General features: G+C 45.5%; 1 protein-coding gene across 1 annotated transcript; it reads left to right on the top strand.

Annotated features, from left to right (window-relative positions):
• Positions 1-2247: 2247 nt before the first annotated feature.
• Msrb2 (methionine sulfoxide reductase B2) lies at positions 2248-22927 on the top strand. The gene is made up of 5 exons (XM_021652250.2): positions 2248-2398; positions 7168-7268; positions 12340-12416; positions 21198-21345; positions 22231-22927. The coding sequence occupies exons 1-5, from the start codon at positions 2299-2301 to the stop codon at positions 22333-22335; spliced, it is 531 nt and encodes a 176-aa protein (XP_021507925.1). The 5' UTR covers positions 2248-2298; the 3' UTR covers positions 22336-22927.
• Positions 22928-23182: the final 255 nt, after the last annotated feature.

Below are 23182 nucleotides of genomic sequence, written 5' to 3'. Positions count from 1 at the left end.
ATCTTATGTCTTTGTAGATTTCATTTTCATTTGGGTGGATACTTCATCTTTTTCTTTTAGGAACTTAATTAGCATTACTTCCCCCCCTTGTGGATATTGTTTGCAGAGAAGTGTGTGGAATACACAGAGAGCCCATGCTGTAGAGCTTAGCTTTTATTGAAGATTCTCACACCTAGGGCTCGCTGAGTACTGTACGGTCTCCACGAAAACACAATCAGTTTAAACAAAATATGGCTTTGTTTGCCTGTTTCGCAGTGGGGCATTTTAACACACACAACTCTGGCTGACCTGTTGCCTTCACAGTCTGTGACACCCAGGCTCCAGGCATCTCCTGATAGCACCAGGGTGTAAGTCTTATCTTCATGCATACCAGCACAAATAGCTAAAGCAGATTCAGCTCCCCTCTAACTAGCTCTCCCAGCAGCCTGCCGTGGTGTTTGCTTTTGCCATTTTCCAGAAACCTGCCATGTGATCATCATGAACAAGAAAGTACATTGTGACTCTCAACAAAAGTGAAAGATCTGTTTTATAAATAAAGGAAGAAAAGCATGGTCAGGCATTTAATAGTCTAAATCATCTAGGATATAAAATCAAGGGTTAAATATTAAGTGGGTTTTGTTAGGTTAAAATCTGTGGCCAGGAATAAGAGATTAGTCTTTCTCGATAGGAAGTTGGATTTAGGCAAATGGTCGTGGGCAGGGGAGCAGAAAAATCCCATACAAAGATGAGGGGAAAGTTCTCAGAGCAGTGGAAACAGGGGGAAGGAGGGAGAAGGGGCTTCCTCAGTGTTCTCTGGAGTGAGAAGAAAGGCCACGTGAGGGGCTGACGCTAGCTGATTCCACCTCCAGAGATGCGACATGTTGATTCATCAGAGAAAAACAGAAAGGCCAGAAACAGATCCCTATATTGACTAAAAAACACAAAACAAAACAAAAACTGATTTTCTCCCTAGTAGTTGTATGGGAACCTAAGGCCTCAAATGCTCCCAATTCCTCTACCGCAGAGCAAAACACTGATTTTGACAAGGATTTAAAGGTAGGCAGTGGATAACAAAATTGTTGTTTTATAAAAAAAACCAAACCAATCCACCAAACCAAAACAACAACAAAATCTAACTCAGGTGGGTAAAAGAACTGAATGTAAAACTCAAAACTATAAAATTAGCAGACTAAAACGACAACAAGATAAATATTTTTAATCTTGGACTAGCAACCATTTCTTAAATATGATACTCCCAAGGCTCCACAAACTATTTGAAAAAAGATAAAATGAATGTTAACAAAATTAAAAAAAATTCACAATTAGGAAATAGAAAACAGAAGCCACAGATTAGGGAAGGGAAATGTGTAAGGAAAAGATTTGATAAAGGATTTGTGCCCAGAGAATATATAAAGAACCTTTAAAACCCAGCAACAAGTAATGTAACAATAAGCGAGCAAAAAACTTCCTTACTAAAGGAAGTTTGTGGTCAGTAGGTAAGTACACGAAAAATGCTGGGGACCCGTATCTGTTAGACACTGAAAAATAACACCTCACAAGAAAAGCCTATTACTTCGAGAAATTCAAGTCAAGCATTGCAGTGAGGCAGGAAGAGCGTGAGCAAAAGAGATCCAGTCTCAAAAACAAAACAACAAACAAACAACAAACCAAGGAAAGGCCTGGGTAATCAAGTGCAGGCAAGGGAAGGGTGAAGAGGAACTTTGTCATCCTGGTGAGGAAGCTGCTGCCCTTGAGACCTGGCCATTTCCTTTCCAGGTATCCACACAAGAGAGAACCCCTCCATCCATGCACAGGAATGCTCCTGGCAACTTTGTTTTTGATGTGAAAAAATTAGACACAGCCTAAACTAGTGAGTAACTGGTTGAGTACAGGTTAGTATAGTCGAACACTACTGTACAGCAGCGGTTCGTGCAAGAGCACCGCGAAAAGCCAAGCAGCCGTGTATGGATGGTTTTATGCTGAGTGAAAGAAGCCATATATATAGCCAACTATAATAGGTATGCTTCTGAAAATGTAAACACACCGAAACACAACAGGATTTAGGTTAGGAATGACCTCAATCAGAGTGAGGTTCCCGTGGGAGAAGAAGGCAAGAACTGGGGAAGGCTGTGAGCGGTTGGAGCCCGGGGATATTCCGGAAACCCAGGAAAGGTCAAGGGCGAACGGGTGAGAGGGCAAAGCAGAGAAGTTAGGGGTTGGGGTTGGGGTGACGCACCAGCTAGGAGGGAGAGGGCACGGGGCGGAGGGAGGGACCCAGCGGAGGGTGGAGGTTGGGGAGAACCCGTTGGCGCCGGCGCCATGGCGGGTCTGCTGCGCGCGCTGCGGGGCCTGCCCCTGCCCCAGCTGCAGGCGGCCGGGCCGGCCCGGGGTTGCAGGGGGTCGGGACGCGGGGACGCAGGTAGGTCCTCGGTCGCCCCGGCTCCGGGCTTTCGGTTTCACTGTCCCGGTTGACCGGGGCCGCCTCCGGGGAGGCCCAGAGCGCCTGTTCCGCTTGGCCGGCTGCCCCTAGCTGCCGATTGTCGAGCCCCGCGGTTGGTAAACGTGGTGTTTGGGGGGAGCGTTTATCAGAGAGGATCGTTTCTCTCCCTTGCTCCCACACAGTTCGTTTATAGGTTACATTTCAGTTCACAGAATCGTGTCAGGACCCGTGGTCGGGGATCAGGGTCCCAGTGGTGGCCTACAGCTGGACCTCGCGCGCCCCCTCCTGCGCGCGGGCTAGTCTGTACACCCCTCTTTCCGAGGTCCGGGGTGCTTGCTGCGGCGCTGCTCCGGGTTGTGTGCACCTAGGACTGGAGACATGTGTGCCAATCATTCTGACAGTCATTGTTAGTGGCTGAGAGACGGGGTGGGGGTGGGGGGTCTTTGTCCCCATTTGTGAATTGAGGCACTTTTAACATCTTTCCCGGGAGGTGTAGGAGTCGTCATGGAGTCTCAGGGTGATTCTGTGTAATTTCGTGTCCCTGTGCTTTGGCACTGGGCAGTCTCCTGACCTTTCTAACCCAGTTTTGTACCGTACACTGCTGAAGGGTACCGATTCTTTTGGAAGTCACTTTAGATCCTTGCTAGTTTAAAATTTTAGTACTCCATAAACAAACGCCCTGAGACTGAGGAACGTTAACTTCCGGTGAGTTTCTCATTCCTTTGGCGTTTCAGCCACACCCCGTTTCAAGCCGCCTGGGCTGGAATTGGTTTTTATAGCCAAGTGATTTTAGCGGAACTCTGTGGAACTCGGTGCTGTCAGACACAGCCTGATGAATAGCCCTGGGAGTTGAGTGTCTTCAGCCATATTAAATTTGGCCAGACACCAGTACATAGCAGGAGTTGTGTAACTTTCCAGACAGCCCCTCCTGGGAGTTTATTCTACGGAAATAATTCAAAAGAAGAACAAAGCTGTATGTGCGAAGTCCCCCTTAACAGCATAACTCTCAGGATGGGAAACTGGCCGCAACCCAATCAGTTAAGGAATACTTAAGTAAAGCCTGAAGGTCCAGGTCAACAACCAACATCCGGTAAGAACGAGAAGCAGGTGCTGGTTCTGTGGTTAGGACTTGCTTGTCAGCCGGCCTGAGTTCCAGTCTCAGCTCCCCATCCTTTACTGGCTTCAGTGTGTGGATGTAGGCATCCTAACAAACAATGCGTAGGCGGCATAAACAAGAGGTCAGATATCAAGGAGAGTTGGCTCCCTGTTCAGACCGCTCTCTGGCTTAGCATGTCCGCTACCCTGTGTGTTGGTGTGGGCTTGCTGCAGCGTGGGACGGACGCTTGAAGGGCGTGCTCCCTTCCTTCCTCCCCAACCCTTTTACGGTGTTGGAGATGACCTAGCACCTGGGCAGCCGTGCAGAGGACAGGGATTCAGCTCCTCAGGGGCTCACATCCATTTGTAACTCCGGTTCTTGGGGGGAACTAATGCCCTCTCTGGCCTTCCCTGGCACCTACACACATGAGATACATTCCCAGAGACACGCACACATCAACATAAATAATAAACAAATGAAATAAATATACTCTAAAGAGACTTATCTCCAAGGCTGCAGTATGAAGACAAAAGGAAGCCTAGGACAGAATGCTCTGCCTTCCCTGAGGCAGGTTTAGTCATCATTTAAGCCTGTCTTTTCTTTTAAGTTGAAGTGCTGAACGATTATAAACGCTTTTCAATGTTGAACAATGAAAACATTTATTATTTTTTTTCATTTTTTTTTCATTTTTTTTGAGACAGGGTTTCTTTGTGTAGTCCTGGCTTTCCTGGAGCTAACTCCATAGACCAGGCTAGCCTCGAAGTCACAAAGATCTTCAGGCCTCTGTCTCCCTGCGTGCTGGGATTTCAGGTGTTTGCCACCATGCCCAGCCTGAAAACACTTATTATCCACATTAGGCTTTTGTCCTGCTTGGGTTTTATCTGTTTGTTTTGTCGTTGTTATTATTGTGGTTAGCTTGACACAGCTAGAGTTGTTTGAGAAGAGGAGTCCCAGTTGAAAAACGGCATTAGACTACCAGCAGGGAAATCTGCAAGGGGATTTTCTTGATTAATGATTGCTGTGAAAGGGTATTGTGGCTGTTGAGAAAGGGCGCAGCCCACCGTGGGCCAGACCCCTCTGGGCTGTGTAAGGAAGCAAGCTGAGCACCCATGAAGAGCAAGGCTGTCAGCAGCGTTTCTCTGGAATCTCTGCCTCAGGACTGCCTCCAGGATCCTGTGCTGAGTTCCTGGTGCCCTCAGGGATGGAGCTGTGGCATGAAATAAGCCATGCCTGCATTTGTGGTGTTTTATTACTGCAGTAGAAACCCTGACTAAGACAGCTTTCCACCACCTTACATGCTTTCTACCCATCTTGTCCTAGATACTCTGGGCACTCATGTCCATATAGAAAGTGTAAGACCTAAGGCATGATGAGCAGGAGAAAGGGGGACAGAAACCTTGAAGCACAGCAGTCGATTAAAGTGGCGTAAGAAGTGTCAGGAGGTCAAGGGCCACCGTGGCTGCATAGTGGGTGTGAGGCATCACAAACATTTCAAGACCTTATTTCAAAACAAACAGATAACAGATTAGATCACAAATTCACTTTGCAGATATATACAATAGGGATAGCTATGCAAAATAATTTTTACAGTGCACATTTCTTTGGCAGATGAAATTGAAGATACCATTACAAGTAGCAAGGGAGAGAAGTTTAACTCCTTCCTCACAGACCATCTCTGTCCAGTTCCTCTTTGCTCCCAGGGGGTACTGATGGGAACTGCTTCTCCGAGCTTTCATGTGGCTCATCTGCACCACTCCTGGGCACATACCTGAAGGATTCTAAGTCCTACCTTAGGAATATTTGCACATTCAATTTCATTGCTGCACTATTCACAATAGCCCAGATATATAACAGGTAAATGGATAAAGAAAATATGGCACTGTTGTGGAGGCCAAGAACACAGGAAAAAGACCACGAGATTAAATTCGATAATTAACTAAATGTATTAAAGCTACTGGCAGGGCCGGCAGTCTTCAATCCCCATCGGAGACATACTGCCCAGAGGTCGGGGGAGAAAACCCTTCCCTCTTAAAGGTGAAGATTTGTAAAAGCAAGTTACAAAGCCAAAACCAGGAGTCAATCATATCATAACAAGCAGCTGCTCATGGCTGTACAGTTTTTAAACGATGGAGGGGCAGTCAACGAGTCAGGGTTGTCAAGAATTTATCTTTTAGGAACTTGAGACAGCGATAGGTGGCTATAAGGTACGAAGATGGATGCCTGTCACGGAATGCAGTTTCTTATCCATCACAGTCACACACACAATGGATTTGATCCAATGCTAAAGAAAATGAAATCATGATATTTGCAGGAAAATCAACGGGACATGAAATCTTTATAGCATCCCAGACCAAAACAGCCAGGTACCTCACATTTCTTCTCTTATGCAGGTCTTCTATTTTAGTTATATATTTTCAATATGTTTGTGTGGGGGGGTCCAAGATATAGGTCATCAAAGTAGAAGAAAGATGTGGAGCTGGGGAGAGGTCGTAGAAGAAAGTTGGGGAAGGGTAATAGCATATGTTTGCAAGTAAAAGGAAGGTAATGGAGGGAGGGGACCAGGGGAATTGTGGGGGATGAAAGAAGAGCGGTAACAGAAACAGCATATGTATGGAAATGCCGTAACGAAATCCACTACTCTGCATGCTGTTTTTAAAAATTTTATTTTTTATGTGGACAATGTTCTCTCTGCATGTACACCTGCAGGCTAGAAGAGGGCACCAGATCTCACTATAGATGGTTGTGAGCCACCTCACAACCTGGGGTTTGAACTCAGGACCTCTGGGAGAGCAGCTAGTGTGCTCAACCTCTGATCCATCTCTCCAGCACCACATGCCGTTTTTTTAAGGTAATTTATTAAATTACAGAAAAGAGAGAGAGAAAGAGAGAGACAAAAAGCTTTTTCAAAGTCATGTGACTAGTCAGCAGATTCCAGAAGGGTCAGAAAATGTAAGACTGATGTGCATACCTTAAAGAGGATGTTCTATGCCGTACGAGAAAACTAAACCAATAAAGACTTGAATTTTTTTAAAGTAGAAATGGGAGGAAGAATTCATTTCAGCTGGGCAGTGGTGGCATATGCCTTTAACCTAAGCACTAGTACAGTAGAGGCAGGCTGATCTCAATGAGTTCAAGGCCAGCGTGGTCTACAGATGAATTCAAGGACAGCCAGGGCTACATATAAAAACCCTGTCTCAAAACACCAAAAAAAAAAAAAAAAAAAGAGAAAAGAAAAAGAAAGACAGAAAGAAAGAAAGACAGAAAGAAAGAAAGAAAGACAGAAAGAAAGACAGACAGAAAGAAAGAAAGAAAGAAAGAAAGAAAGAAAGAAAGAAAGAAAGAAAGAAAGAGAGAAAGCCCATTTTCACTGGAGGTACCTGGAGAGAATTTGTTTGGTAGTGCTTCCTGTTTGAGCGGAGGGGCAGGGGGCTCTTGGCCCAGGAGAACCAGAGAAAGCACTGGCTCTCTACTCATACTGGTTTCTTGCTGATGCAATGGATGAGGTAAGTTGTGTCTGCACCTTCTGCTTCCTGTGGAGGACATAGTCACAGCAGAGAGACAGTGCTGGGCTTACTCCTCCAGGCAGTAGTGCAAACCAAAGGAGGAGCAAGTCTTTATTTTAATAAAATTAATTTCCTACTTAACAATGCAGGGTCTCTTACACAGTCCAAGCCCTCTCTGCGGGAGGCCGACTGGCAGAAGAAACTGACCCCTGAGCAGTTCTATGTCACCAGAGAGAAAGGAACTGAAGCGGTAAGCAGGACTTACAGTGTTCTCATAGGGTGTCCTGAGGGAGGGAGGGAGGTCGGAGTAGAGATGCCTAGAGACATTCAGGTGTGCGCAGAATCCGGTGGGCTTCCTGCACTCTCCGTATTGGGCCATCATTTTCTACCCACCTGTAGAAACCAGAATCTGTCTCCGCCCTTCAGAGCTGCACACGCTCTCCACTGCCCTGTCCCTGCTGACCAGCTGTCCCTGCTGACCAGCTGTCCCTGCTGACCAGGCCAGTGCTCTGTCTACTCCTCTCTTCTGCCTGCTTTCACTCTCCCTCCCCAAAGAGAACACAGCGGGTCCTGCTACTTCCCAGCTCAGTCACTCAGAAGCTTACCATTGCTCTCAAAGGAAAGGCACAACATTGAAATATTAACAGGTCCTCCCAGCAGTGACCCTGTCTGCGCTCTGTCCTCATGTGCAGCCTCGTTTCCTCTGGCTTCCTGCACTGTGGCCACAGTGTCCCCGAGCAAACAAATGTTCTGTTTTCTTCCCTTTAAAGCCCCTGTGTCTTGGGCTCAGCCATTTGCCCTCATAATGAATTCAGACCCTCCTTTTAGGATTTGCTATGATATATGTATATGTGTATGTATGTATGTATAATGTATGTATACACATATGTATTTATGTATGTATGTGTGTGTGTGTATATAGTGTGGGGGTGGGGGCGGGTGCCACGTGTGTGGGTGCCCTCAGCATCCTGAAAAGGCATGAGATTCCCTGGAGCTGGAGTTACAGACTTCTGTGAGCTCCCACTGACGTGGGTTCTGGGAGCCAAACGTTGGTCCCCTGGAAGATAAGCAAATGCTCTTAACAGCTGAGCTATGTCTCCACCTCACAGACCACATTTTTAACTTCAACCCGAATCACTTTCCCCAAGAGCCCTTCTCTCAGCCCAGGCCTAGGCTGCCTCTCCCTGTGTTTTCCTCACAGCAGCGCCCCCATGTTCTGTTCCCTGCTATTCAAAGTAGATGGTGGTGGATGTCACACGGCAGAGGCTGAAACACTCAACTGCACTGGACAGTCTCAGTTTCCACACTCATTTCCTCAGGTGGCAGCATTGTGCTGTCACCACAGTAAGTGGTCTCAGGCACAAATATGCCATCGCAGTTTTACTATGGAGCTGTTCCTATGATATGCTTTCATTTTTCACATAGATACCACGGACAGGCCCTCGTGTTGTGTGTCTTTGCCTCTTGGTACCCAGCTGAAGTGCAGCCAGCTTTGGGCTTTTAAACACAGTCACAGACTCAGTTTCTCTGGTGCCACGTTCACCAGACAGGTTGGCAGGGTTTTTTGAAGTTATGCTTTTGTCCGACATCCTGTGGAATGAGACTATTTCTTATTGTTGTTGCCAGCACAACAGTTGTGTGTAATCTCAGAATGTTCTGAGGCAAGCCCAAGTCTCAGGTAACCAGCCAGGCCGGGTTTGGTGTGCAGGGAGCTTGGAGACAGAATGGCAGATGTTGAGGAGAATAAATCTGAGGGCTTCTGAAGCAGATGGTGCAGTATCCGTTACGCTTGGCCCTTTTACAAATGAGCATCATCCATTATTTTATCTCATGTTGTAAATCCCTTCCAGTTGCTCCATTTCCACACTTAACTTCTAGAGCTGTGCAGAGCTGTAAGCATCAATCAGTTTCATTAGTCTAAGGGAAGAGACACTCCCAAAGCCTCCTGATTGGTGAGTCCTAAGTAAAATTCAGTTACATGTGTTTTTTTGGGGGGTGTTGTTTGTTTGTTGTGTTTTTTCATCAGGCAGCAGTAGTATGTTATCAGTGATTGCAGACAGTGAAAGAATGTTTGGGGGCTAGAGAGATGGCTCAGTGGTTAAGAGCACTGGCTGTTCTTCCAGAGGACCAGGGTTCAATTCCCAGCACCCACATGGCATCTCAGAACTTCTGTTCCAGGGGATCTGACACCCTCACACAGACATACACCAATGTAATAAAATACAAATAAATAAATTATATAAAAATAATTTCACCCTGCCTGAGTAATAACCAAGAGTCAGGTGCTGGCAGAGGGAAGTTTCTCGGTCCGTCTCTGCCTCCTGATCTGGTCTTCCTGGTTTGAGCCCAGGAGGAGGGCTAGCTTTCTTGCTCTGTGGCTTCTCATTGAGGCTACAGAAGACACCATGGGCTCAGAAAGCAGGAGAGAGAAATCAGTGAGGAGGACCCAGCATGCTCCGAGGGAGGCAACCTACATATGCTTTCCTGGCACTCGCAGCCTTGCCACATTCTGGTGATCGTCTCTTCCCTTTTCCCACAGGCCCCACCGTGTCCTCACGGCCACCAGCCCAGTGGCTCCTCACCTCCTTTTGTTGGTTTTCATCTGCCCTGACCTGTCCTCTTGGAATAATTTTGTATGAGATTACCTGCAGTTGTCCCTTTCCAACATATCTTCTGCCTCCAGCACATGAGAACTAACAATCAAAAGAGGGACCTGTCGCTGGTACAGACGGAAATCTCAGGGGGATCTAGAAGTCCATCCTGCCTGACTGTGTGGGAGCAGGGTCTCCTGTGTGGGCAGTCATTTCAGTTCTGGCTTCAGTCCCTCCCTCCCTCTTTTCAGTTTTCAGCTGCAGCAGCAGCAGCAGCACCACCACTGCCCAGGCCTGAATTAATGATCACCATCCCCTAACCTTCCCTTGTCTCTGATACCTCTTTGTCCTTCCAGTCATTTCTGACTTTTTATCGTGTATGGTTGTTTTCCATCTCTCCTTCTCCCTTCCTTCCTTCTTTCCCTCTTTCCCTCAGTACGTGGAGTAGGCACAACCACTCTGATCAAGCCAGGGACCATGTTTGCAGTGTCCCTGCCCAACCCCATGCAGCAGGACCAGGTATACATTCTTTATTGTAATATGCTCACAGCCTAGCATGACCTGTGAGCCGTGCGGCCTCTCCTGCCTTCCCAGCGTCATTGTTATTTGAATGTTTCTCCATCTGCTCAGTTCTTACCCATTTTTCCAAGCCCCGCTCAGTGGTGATTGGCATTTTTCCATAATCAGCATCTACCAGCTATACACATTAATAATGAAAGGTTAACAGAAGAGAGATGTCTCCTCTCTCAGACACTGTCTGTGTGGAAAGCCTTCGTGGATGCTCTTTCTAAGGGAGAGCCTGTGTTAGTCTCTCTGTGGCTGTCAGCAGAAGTCTGACTGTCTCCTCACAGTCTCTTGTCAGCAGGGAAATATAAAACTTTGTTTTTAATTAGGGGGAAGTAGCTAACTTTTGAGTTAATTTTTCCTTCTGCAACATTAGCACCCAGTCCAGCACTGATTAGATACTAGATTATCAGTAAACAATAGAAAAAAAACAAGATACAATAGAAGCTGAATTTGTTTCTAATATGTAAAAGTGCTTGGACTACATCAAGGAGTTGATGAGGAGACATTATAAGTCAGGGACTGCAGGTAGACACCACAGCAGGACAAAGGGTAAGTAATAAGTCCTTTCTATTTGGATTATGTATTTTATTTACAGTTATAGCAAATCCATGGCTCTTACAATAATGAAGTTATATCTTGCATTTTGTTGGCTGCCTGGTTTCCATGGACAGCACTTTCAAATGAGTCTTTCATGACAAGGATGTCCACAGTGCTTATGTCAGGAGTCAGTGTGAAAGAACAGCTTGCTAGATTTGTTCAGTCTTTGTGGCTAACAGTATTATCACTTTATTTATTTACTTGCATTTCAGACAAGGTCTGGTTATGTAGTTCAGGCTGGTTTTGAACTCATGATCCTGCCTGAGCCTCACCAGTGCTATGGTTATGGCCATGTGCCCCAAAGCCAGACTTTAAGTTTAGAGCTTTTTGAAGAGAGAAAGCATCCAAGTAGGCCCATCAGGTAGACTCAGCAAGTGGATTTGAATGTTTGAACAGGTTCCCCCAGGAAGGTGTTTTTTGTTGTTGCTGCTGTTGTTATTTTTTAATGCAGTTAGTACTATGGGGAGATTTTTGAGTTGGCAAATCTGGAGAGACAGAAAAATTTACTGGCAGCTCCCCCAGCATTTGAGTCCTGTTGCATATGGGTTCGGTAATACCACTATAACACAGCATTTGCAGTTATTTTTTAATTTTGTTGACTGAGGCAATGATAAAGGAATTTGACAAAAGGTTTTAAAGATAACCTCTGTGTGTGTGTGTGTGTGTGTGTGTGTGTGTGTGGACGGCAGGGGGAGGGTACTTGCAGGAATTTATGTGCACGGTATTGTGCAGGTGCTCATGGGTGCCAGAAGAGGGCGTGTGATAGGGACTGCGTTCATTCACTGCGGTGCTTCTCACACCTGCTTGACGGCTGAAAACCTGCCGTCCTTAAACTCCCACAGAGGTGGTGCTTTCATCTAGGTGATGGCCTAGAACCCTGGCTCAGTATAACACTGGCTGACTCTACACAGTGTTGACACCGAATGATGTGTTAAAGGCACAATCCATCAGGGCTGAATCTCAGGGCTACGAATGCAAGGGAAGTACCCTACCACTGAGCTGCACTCCCAGCCCTTCATATTTCATCTTTAATTAGCGAGTTCAAAGTGTCTTAGACAAGTGTTTAGACTCCTATTGTTCTACCTCTTTTGAAATGAGAGACTGAAGTCTTCCAGGATGGCAGAGGAAGGGACTGGTGCTCATGCTTTTTCTTGGACTTTGATGTTATTGGATGAAAGGTGGTACATAAATAGAAAGCATTATTAATGTCACAATTTGAATATTTGGCATGATAAAGGCCAGGCTGTAAAGAAACTTGCAGGCTGCTTCCTTAGCTGACTGCAGTTGTTTTTTGTTTTTTTGTTTTTGTTTTGTTTTTGTTTTTTCCTCTGCTAAAACTTGCACTTTGTCAAATTAGTATAATTCCTTGACTGGGGCTTTATTGTTGGTTTTTGCTTGGTTATTTTTTTCTTTGTAGTGGTGAACTTAAGGCCTCATGCCTGATAGGCAAACACTTTAGCACTGAACCAGCCACACCCTCAGCCTCAGTTTTGGGTTTAGACTTGCTCTATAACTACCCTTCCCCACCTCCCAGTGTGATGACATTCCTTCCTTCTTTACTTTCAGCCTTTCAGTGGGATGTATTGGAACACCAAGGAGACAGGGATGTACCATTGTGTGTGCTGTGATAGCCCACTCTTCAGGTAAGATGAGAAATACGAAGAGATCTTAGACAAATAAATACTCTTGAAGTTTCATATCTCTGGTGTTAAACACCAAACCCGGTGGTCTCCTATAGGCTACCACCAAGAATGCCCAGCCTCCAGGGCCATCCGTTTCCTTTGTCTCCCTGCTGCTGGGAGTGGAGCTGTTGGAGGAGGCTGTTTATCCGTCTTGTCCCCCACCCCCGCATTTACCGCAGCTGACGGGTTTCTGCCTATGTTCCTCCTTTATGTATCTGCACCATGGGGACTTCATGATAGAGCCATTAGAATTTTTCAGAGGGAAAAGTATTTAAAGAAATCAAAACCCTAATAGTATTTGCTTGGCCATATGATTAAAACTATACCTCTCCCAGGGAAAATGGGTTTGTAATTTAATTTAGCAAGGCAGACTTTTATGAGGCTTGATGTCCTACAGTGCTTGACAGAAGCAAGCACCATGGCCTCTTCTATGTAGCTAAAAGTAAATTTAATTGTCCCTTGATTTCAAAGCCTCTTTTAAGTCAATCAGCATCTAAAATCTTTCAACAAAGGCTCTTTTTGTTTAGATATGCAGGAAATAGTCTTTAAAAAAGTAGATTCAAGGAAGAAGAAAGGAAACATCTTTGAAGTCTTGTTTTTCAGAACTTCAAAGATGTTTTCTTTTCTTTTGCATCAACCTTAAATTGGTTTAGAATAAAATATAAATCAAGCCAGCTCTGCGAATCTTCCATTAGGCAGAGCCTCCTTCTGTCCTTTGGGCTTTCAGCAGCCTGGCTTTTTGGCCAGCCAGCTGCTAATGCAGGCTGCATTAGGAAGCCAGACTTTCCTGCAAGGACAGGCATGATTAGGATCGATTTTCCTTCATGCTCAGGAGGCCAGGCCATGGCCCAGGCATACTGGTGCTGGTGAGAATCTATCTGAAAGAGCCCACTGTCGGCCACCTGCCCAGGAGTGCCAGGAAAGACAAGAATGAAGTTAGTCCGTACATAGTAGTATTGGAAGAACACATAATTTCCCCTGCCACACCCCAGCAGTCAACACTGACTTCTGCAATCTCAAGTTTCTTTTTTAAAGTTTATTTTCTTTTAAATTGTGAGTGTGTAAAGCGCATGCACAAGCATTTGTGTGTGTGCATTTGTGCATGTGTGTGTGTGTGTGTGTGTGTGTTTACAGGTGCCCTTAGAAACCAGAGATGCCCCCACAGCTGGAGTTTCAGGCTATTGTAAGCTGTCTGACATAGGTGCTGCCAACCAAATTTGTGTCCTCTACAAGAACATCACATGCACTTAACCACTGAGCCATCTTTGCCTCCCTGACATCAAGTGCTGTGAGGCCTTTTCTCCACTAGCAAGCAGTCAGTTCTCCAGCAGGTGCAGGCCCAGGGCATCCTCTGCTTTAGCTCAGTACTGATCTTGTCGGCTTGGAGACAGGCAGATCCTGCAGGTGGCCAGCTCAGTCCCCACGTCCTCTCTGCTCTGTCTGAGGCCAAGCGTACTCTCCTGGTTGTGAAGTATGCTCCTGACCAAGCAGCTCTCTGTCAGGCTTCCCTTTTCTCTTTTTCTCTTTGCTCAATCACATTACCTCTTTATTTCTAAGGCTCAAGGTTCTTTTGTAAGAAGCAGGGGTAAACAAATACAGAACTTGAGGAAGCAGTTTACTGGAAGGGTATCACTGTTTTCCAAACTACAGTTGAAGAGCTAAACAGAATGGGTGCAAGGGAAGGACAATGGGTTCCATGCCCTGTCTGAGAAAATTCTCTAGAAACTTCCATGGGTTCGATTACCCAGAAACTTACCAGACACCGGTTTTTGGGGTTTATAGAGGCTTCATTCCAAAATCATGGTCATGAGTAATGGACTCCCTTCCCTGAATAGTGGGGGTAGAACTGAAAGTCCCCACACTCTAATCATACTTTGGTGACATCCTGAATCTGTGGGCTGCTATTCATCAGTTAAGGCTTTATCCTACAAAAAGATACTGTCCTTTTGAAGGTTATAAACATTTTAGAAGTTTCATGTGCCAAAAAATGGCAGAAAGAACCAAACATGTGGTTCCCAGAATTGCAGAAGTAAAACATGGTCTCAGGTCTCAGAACAGTTATTTCTTCGCCATCATTTCTGTCACGACATTAGGATGACTAGCTTGCTCTCAGCTGGCGGACCTTGTAAAGCATAAGACTCTGTTCTTACGATTTAGCGGCTGTCCAGGTGTCCTGTTTCTCAATCTGGAAGATAAGAAGTCATCCCTGCAAGAACACACTCCTAAAGTCTAATCTCCAAGGCTCTGTTGACTCTGCTGGTGTCCTAGCTTGTGTGTATTTCCAGAGGAGGCCTTCTCACTATCCAATGGCTCCTCTTCCCACATCAGGCTCAGTTGTAGCCTTGAAAAATAGGGGAGCAGAGAGAGCAGGGTGAAGGGCGTGGCCAGTGGATCTTGCTGTGGTCAAGGACACACACTGCCTCTATAGGAGATCTTTATAGATGCTCTGGGTTCTGTTGGACATCCGGAGCATGGCCAGTGCGGTATAGCAAAGGTGTATGGTAAAGCAAAGCTCCAACTGCATGGCCGGGGCAAAGGGAGGCAGGCTTCTACAATTCCCTTCAGGGCCATGCCTCCAGTGACCTAAAGACCTTGCCACTAGGTTCCATCTTGTAACGGATCTATTCTTGCCAGTAGCACCAAGCCTTTAACACATGGGCTTTAGGGGGGCATTTAACAACCAAATCAAACAAATCATATTAACTCTTTCCATTCTAGGACACACTATTCTTAAAGACTTCCTTTAGAGTAGAGAGGTGACAGTTCTCTAGGTGTCTGCATCAGTTCTGTTGTTGGCTGACTTTGGGTAAGTTTCTTAATGTCTTTCTGCCTTGATTTTCTCATTTACCTATAAATTGAGAATACAAGGCACCCAGTTCATAGAGCTGTTGGCAGGACTGACTGAGTTATGATTTAACAGATAGTAGCACATCATAGTAAGGCGTAACGCTTACGAAGCCCTCAGGACATACCAACAGCGTATTCTTAGATGTAAACCCTTACCATTCAGGAGGATAGTTCCCAGAGTATATTCTTGTTTGCCCGACCACATTACCCCTTTATTTCTAAGGCTCAAGGTTCTTTTGTAAGAAGCAGGGGTAAACCAATGCTATTGCTACAAATGTTTGCATAGAGTCAACAAAAACCAAATCTTAGAGAAATGAGGAGGTAACTTCAGGAACCCTGGCTTCTGCAGCAGCCGCCACGGCTGCTGGTCATCTGCGCATGCTCTGGATGCACTCACCCCAAACTGAGAACATGCCCTGTGCTTAGCTTTGTTTTCTTTTCTAAGTTCCTGTAACTGTGCCAGCACTCAGTTCAGCACTTGAGTGTTTTCTATTGGCCCAAACATTTTACTTAGTGAAGGAAATAAAGCTGATAGGCTGTTTGAGTCCCTTGGCCAGTTAATTTTATCTACACACTTCAAGGGCTGAACTGTGTGTGTCTTGGTTAGTTTTTAGTGTTGATTTGATACAACCAAGAGCCATGTGGGAAGATGGAGTTTTAATTGCCCAGATCAGATTGTCCTGTGGACACATTCACAATGTTGATTGTGATGATTGATGTGGGAGGGCTCAGCGTACTGTTGTCTGTGTTCAGTACCAATGTTGGGCAGTGCTGTATGATTCTATTAATATTTACTACTGGTTTATCTTTTATTAAAGCTGCTGTTAATCCTAAACAGCTGTATACCCAAATCACCACACAGACACTGGGATTTCTTTAGTTAACCTAGAACACAATGCTGGGCAATAGTTACTCCCTCCTAAACCTCCAAGCCCTCATAGGTTCCTAACATTTAGATTTCCCACATTATACTTGCTTTTTGTGAAATCTTAGGTCTGGTTCATGCTCCAAGATCTCTCCTCCAGCTCTATTCTCCTAGCTCTCCTCTGGCCCCTTCTCCCACTCATTTCCTGCCCTCTGGCTCCTCCCCTCTTTCCTGCCCTCTGGCTCCTCCCATTGCACAACATTGTGGCTAGTTGTTTTATTTTGGCCTGTTTACACACAGTTGAGACAGGATGCTTAGAGTAAGTATCACAATGCAATATCCGGATTGAAACCAGAGAGTATGTGTGTAGGGGGAATCAGCATTTGAATGAACAAGGGTAAGCTGTATACATTTCAAAAGAACATTATACCAACATGCAGGCTGGCTAGGGTTTTGTAAGAATGAGTGTGAACACAGAGAAAACAAGCATTCCTTCCTCCAAGGTTTTGGCTCCAACTTCCTTCAGTGATAGATTGTGACCTGGGAGTTGTAAGATGAAATAAACCCTTTTACTCCCTATGTGGCTTATGGTCAGAGAGTTTCATCACTGCAACAGAAAGGTCAGCTAAGGCTTTCTGTTTCTGAGGAAGCTGCCACCGTAGGTGGACAGAGGGTTGCTGCAGATGGAATTTGTTACAGTCAGGTCACACTGACATTGGATGTCTCTTTGATCGTGACTAGTAAGAGGAGAGAAACAGGAGCAGAGCAGAGATTGACACATGAATTCTGCCAGCCATTTCCAGAAGCTAGGCAGAGGAACAGAGTGCTTCCTGGGGTCCTGCAGGGAACGTGGCTCTGTGGAGATCTTGATTTTGGACTTTCAGCCCTCAGAACCACAAGAGCATTGCAACTACTTTGTTGTAACTTGTTAGTCCCACCCTGGGAAACTAGCATGATGTGTTCAAAACATGCTTTGTGACCCCCCAATCCGTAGCACCTTTCCTGCTGAGCAGCTCCAGCATTGATGCCAGCTGAAGATGTCAGTTATGAAGCCCCTGTGGATATGTGACAGAAGTTGTGAGTTTTTAACTCTTATCTTTTTAGAAAATATTTTTTATTTTTATGTTTTTTTTTTAATTATCTGTATATGTATTTGTGTGAGCACTTGAGCACAATACTCTTGGAGGTCAGAAGAGCGTGTCCAGCCCCTTGGAGTTACTGTCCCTCCGTGTAGGTGCTCTGAGAAAGACATATGTGTTTTAACTACTGAGCCATCTCTCCAGCCTCTTGGACGCTTGTCCCAAGCACCAGGTCTGGTACAACACAGGCTGTCACCTGCAGTGAGGAGCTGTCTGTGTTTGTGTAGTAGATGTGGAGACTGATGTTTCCAGTCTGTGAGGAACTTACTCCACATCTTCCTGTCAGTTTCCTTTGTGTTGCTGAGACAGACACCTGTTTTGGGCTGCGTTATTGAGAAGTTTGTTTTGGGCCTCAGGAAGTTGAGAGGTCTGAGGCGATGGTGCCACAACTTTTTGTCTGTTGAGGGCGTGGTGATATTTCAAAACAGTGCAAAGGCCAAAGGGTGAGCAACCATACTGGAAATGATCAAAACACAAGAGAGGACTTACCTTACCAACCAACTCTCTTGTTAACTAATCCAGGCCTGTGAGAACTTCAGCATTCCTTCTAAGCACTGCCACATGGCAACGAACTTTCACCCTTACTTGGAACTGTATCCAGACCCCAGAAGTCACCCATCCAGTAAGTGCTAGTGCTGAGCTCATGGTCCACAGAAACCGGAAGTGTGTCAGCCCTAAGGGCACTGCCTGCCAGACAATTTGCTGTGAGCACTCTCACTTCTCAGACCTCTCAGCAGCTCTCAGTGGTGATCTCCTGTGAGGAACTGAGGCCCAGCAAGCTCAAATGGCTCACCCAGAATTCCACTGCTGCTAGCTTTACACTAGGCCACACTTCATTATCCCGGTCTCTGTAAGCAACATAGATGATGCTTTTTACCTCAGTGTCCTCACTAGGACTGTCTGGTGCCAGCCTTCCAGATCCCAGCCAGAAGGTGCCTGTGTCTAGCGTAGCCTGCAAGCTCCCTCCAGAGCCTGGTCTCCAGCCACGTCTGACAGAGGGCCCATTGGCTCTCTCATGATTCTGCTGCGTTGTAGTGCATGGCACTATCCATGGCTCTCTGCCACATGTAGGAGCACTTGGGAGCCTGATATAAGAAACTAGTTCGTTTTTTATATATTTATTGCACCCTGATGTCCTGCATGTGCCAAGCAACAATGTAATATTGTTTAAAACCTCGTGTATCCCTATTCAGAAATGAATGAGAGTGCTTTGATAGTTGCATGTAGAATTATCACTGATTACCCACTGCTGTTGCTTGTGGAACATCCTAAAACAAGGGGAGTATAAACATGGGAGAAGAAACCCAAAAAGCAAATACAAAAAACGGAAGAAGGAAAGAAGGAAGGAAGGGAAGGAAGAAAGGGAACGAAACTTCTCTCTCAGAGATCCAGAGTGGCTTCAGTTTGAGAAGTGGGCCATGTAATCAATTAAATATGTGCCCTGGGGTGTCTAGTTTGCCTTCATACTTATACTGTTGGTCTTAGATGATATATCTTGGGCTTATATTACTCAGTAAAATCTCCCAAGTTTCTGCCAATTCCATCAGTAAAGGTTTATTGTTTCCCATAAAGCCCATAACGACTTTTTATTAGCCTTAGATTCATTTGTCAATTTAAGAAAAGCTTTATTGCATTCATAATTCTCTATCAAAAGTTCTTTAATGGCTAGTAGCCATACGGTGCTAGGGGTGGGGAGAGGGGGAGAGGTGTTTAGAATAGTTTTTCCCTGGGACGAAGTAGTCAGGTAGATTGTTCTCTCTCTATCTCTCTCCCTCTCTCCACCTCCATGCTAGAGTACCATGTATAAGGCACTATTCTAAACATATGTACAAAACATCTCAATGATTCTTCCTAGCAATCTTGTGAGGCCATCATGTCACTATTGCTCCAAACACCATGGGTTGGTGACATCAGAGGATAAAATAACACCTTAAGGACAGAGAAGTAATAAAGTGTGGCTTCCCACCAAGACCTCTTGGAAGTCAAGCTATCATTTCAGAGATTTCTTAAAAAGAAGCCCCAGGGCTTCTCGGGATATTTCTAGGGGAGCAATGAGGTGCTGAAGCTTGAAGCCCAGGCTTTTGGCCTGATTAAGTAGACCCTCTGCATTGCATCACGCCACACTCCACCTCCCCATTCCACAGTTCAGTCAGAACAAGCTCGAGGCAGAGTGAATGGGGAGACGTGGAGAAGGGTTTGTTTTAACATTTTTGAAATACAATAAAAATATTTGGAAAATTATGAAATGGCACAACCCTTCTCGTGAAGTTCCTGGCTCAGTTTAGAAAATATGATTGTCACAAAAATGTACTTTAACATATAAAGAACTTATTACTCGCTGTTGTAGTTGTGGGGGTTTTGCTTGTTTCTTCTTGAGACAGAGTTTAGCCCTGGCTGTCCTGGAACTCACTTTGTAGACCAGGCTGGCCTCAAACTCAGAAATCCTCGTGTCTCTGCCTCTCCAGTGCTGGGATTAGAGGTGTACACCATCACTACCTGGCACAAATGTATTACTTTTTAATATCATATAAATCAAGCATGGTAATATATGTTTGTAGTCCCAGCACAAGAAACGCTGAAGCAGGAAGATTATGAGATCAAAGCCTTCTTGGGCTACATAATGAAACTATCTTAAAAAAGAAAGGTACTGTAATATTTACACATTTGAAAATTGTAAGTCATGTTTTTAGCTTGCTAAATGCTTTAGTAACCCATACTGAAGTGCTTAGGGACCTTAATAATTTGGGCCACAGAAATCCTGAGACCCAAATGTTTGCACTCCAATCATGTAGCCATATTTCATCTAAGCTAGGAATTTGATTCTTTATAGCTTTTTTTTTTTTTCGGTCCAGTTGTAGGCAAGGTTTAACATCAAAGCATTTCTTTCAGGTAGAGAGGATCATCTCTATGCTATCTGTAATTTTATTTATTTTCCTGATGTTTATAGACACTTTCCTTATAGTTCTAAGACTATGAAACTTTAAGTCTTTTTTTTTTTTTTTTTGAGATGATGCTGGGAATCAAACCCAGGAGCTTGTATGTGTCAGGCAAATGTACTGCCACTGAGCAGCAACCTGGTCCTAAGGGTGAGGCATTCTGGAAGCAAGTCTCCTGTAGTCCTCCTGCCTCCTCTCTTCCGCCCCTTGGCCCACTCTAGCAAAAAGCATCCTTTATCCCTGGGAGAGCACTGTTAGCTTCAGGCTTCCTCCAGTGATTGACTGGAGTGCAGGCTGACTGAGGGAGGACAGGAATGCTCCTGAGCACTGCCACATGCCTCACAGAGGAGTCTCCTCAACTCGAGTCCCTGCAAGGCAGGCCTTGTTGGCCGCGGTGAGGAATCAACATCTTCCAGAGACTGAGGGGCTTGCCGACCTTCGCACCTCTGAGTGCCCTCCTCCAGGACGGGCAGCCTGTGTTCTGATAATAGAAAGTTCCGTTGCTACACGCTGCTGCTCCATCTGACCTTATGCTGGCCTGTCTCCCTCATGCAGACCTCCCCACCGCTGTTCTTGCTTTTGATCGCTTCCTTTTCTGCCTGTGGAGTACATGCATTTGATCTGTGGTTCCTCATAAGGAGAAGAGTTTTGCATGGCCACAGTCTTTTCAGTTCTTTTACGTCAGATATAGAGAAAGAAGCCATTAGCAGCCAAGAATAAGACTTCATTTCACTGTGGCCATACAATGTTTTGAACAGCAAAGGGCAGCAAGAATTTCCTGGAGCCGACTATTCATGACGCCCAGCTTGGGATCTGGCAAAAGGAAGTGGGAGTCTGGACCAGATCAGAGCAAAGGGATGAGGCCTGAGAAGCTCCTGTTATACCAACACCCATTTGCCTAAAGGCTGTGGGTCTGCACTGTCTTCTAACACTGTGGCCCCGCTGTCTCCCGCAGCTCTGAGAAGAAGTACTGTTCTGGCACTGGCTGGCCTTCATTTTCTGAGGCTCATGGCACAAGAGGCTCAGATGAAAGTCACACAGGGATCCTGAGACGTCTGGACACTTCCTTAGGATGTGCTCGCATGGAGGTGGTCTGCAAGCAGGTGATGTGCTTTGCTTATGTTCATTTTTCTGAAAGGAAAGGAGATGTCTTTTCCTTGGTGCTTGTCTTGTTCTTCCATGGTGTACTTTGTCATCAAAATGCCCTGGACTTGAGTCCTCACTTGTAGTGATCCCTCTCTCCCATCCCACAGGCAGGGAAGATGAAGGTGGCATCTCTCCGCCTCCTTCCTGCTTAGAAGCGTGCCACCAGCAGGCACCTTACTCCTTCGGGGAGCCTGGGCAGGGGGGTTTTAGATCCAGCCAGAAACCTTGGCTTATTATTTTATTATTGTTGTTGTTGTTATTGTCATTGTTGGTGGTGTGTACATGTGCACACACAAGCACCATGGTGCATGTGAGAAGGTAGGCGGACAGCTCTCAGGAGTCAGTTTTCTCCTTCCACCTTGGTTTCTGGGGGATTAACTTAGGTGTTCATGCTTGTGGGTCAAGGGCTTTTATCTGCTGAGCTATCTTGCCGGTCCTAGGAAACTCATCTTTATATTCTTTTGTGCTCATATTTTCTGAGGCATGGGGTTTCTAAGATGGCAGAGGCTAGCAATCGAAAAGGGCTAAGTTTGTCTGCAGGAAAGAAAAGTGATTGTTGAGGCTCACCCGGACTGTACTGACCCTTCCCCATTTTGTGTTCATTTGTCTTCATAATGGCTCCTTCATTATTATTCCCGTCTGACAGACGAGCAAGGCCTCAGTTTGATCATTCGCTCACATTCACTGGGGAAGTAGGACTGGCCACTGCCACAGCTCTCTGTGTAATCCACTTGTCCATGTTTGAACCAAAGTCTATTGTAAAAGACCATGTATCCCAGCTGCCAGGCTGGGCCGTGTAGGCCGTTTTCCTGTAGAGTGACACATGCCCTCTCCCTCTGCAGTGTGACGCTCACCTTGGCCATGTGTTTCCTGATGGACCCGAGCCCACTGGCCAAAGGTTCTGCATCAACAGTGTGGCCCTGAAGTTCAAACCAAGCAAGAACTGACCATCTCCGGGAGGCCGTGCTCTGCCCTCCCTTGTGGAGCCTCGGTTCCATAATTCAGGCGGATGCCTCCATTTACCTGCTGTAGGTGAAGGTTGTTACTGGTGGCAGGGGAGCCAGAGCTTCTTAGTCACCTAAAACACCTAAAGCAACTCAGTCTGAGTTTCCCTTGGGTGGTAGAATTTCAACTGGCTGCCAAGGCTTTGGGTGGGACCACAGGGTGGGGTTCTCATAGAATTTCAACAGGTTCATGGGCTGATGGGGGGGTCCCCAAACCACCTGAAGGGAACCTGAATTGGCCATCTCAGTTAATTCCTTCATTGACATACACAGGTGAGGGTTCTAGGGGGAGAGAAAGGAATAGGTGGGATGGAAGGGACTCGAGATCCCAATATGGAAGAGGAGGTTGGTGTGGCCAAGCATGGGAGACATACAGTGATGCGTGAGACCCACGGTTTCTTATAAAGAATGTCACTAACTCTACCTTTCAGCTCACAGGTGGAATCTATGTGAGTAGAGCCAACTTCTGTGATTCTGATAACGTTCTCCCTCAATTCTTTGCTACAACAATAAATTTCAAAATATTCAAATACAATATTGAGATCAATGCATACTTTTTGTTTTGGTCTGTTAATTTGCTGTTATGTGACTATGACTCTTAATCAAAATGACAAAAAACAATGTAGCCCAGCACCAAGGACAATAACCACACAGATGTTTTTACAAATTAGAAATCTTGAATTATTTGTTAGTAAAACGTATTTAAATAATTCTTTTTGTGTTGTTGGAAACTTAGTTACCCATTCTTTTCTTACCAATCCATTATACATTATTTAACATTTCATTTACT

The sequence above is a fragment of the Meriones unguiculatus genome, chromosome 19 (genome assembly GCF_030254825.1).
Source record: "Meriones unguiculatus strain TT.TT164.6M chromosome 19, Bangor_MerUng_6.1, whole genome shotgun sequence".
Lineage (NCBI taxonomy): Eukaryota > Metazoa > Chordata > Mammalia > Rodentia > Muridae > Meriones > Meriones unguiculatus.
Note: the sequence above shows the minus strand (reverse complement) of the source record. Positions and strands in the feature narration are given on the sequence as shown.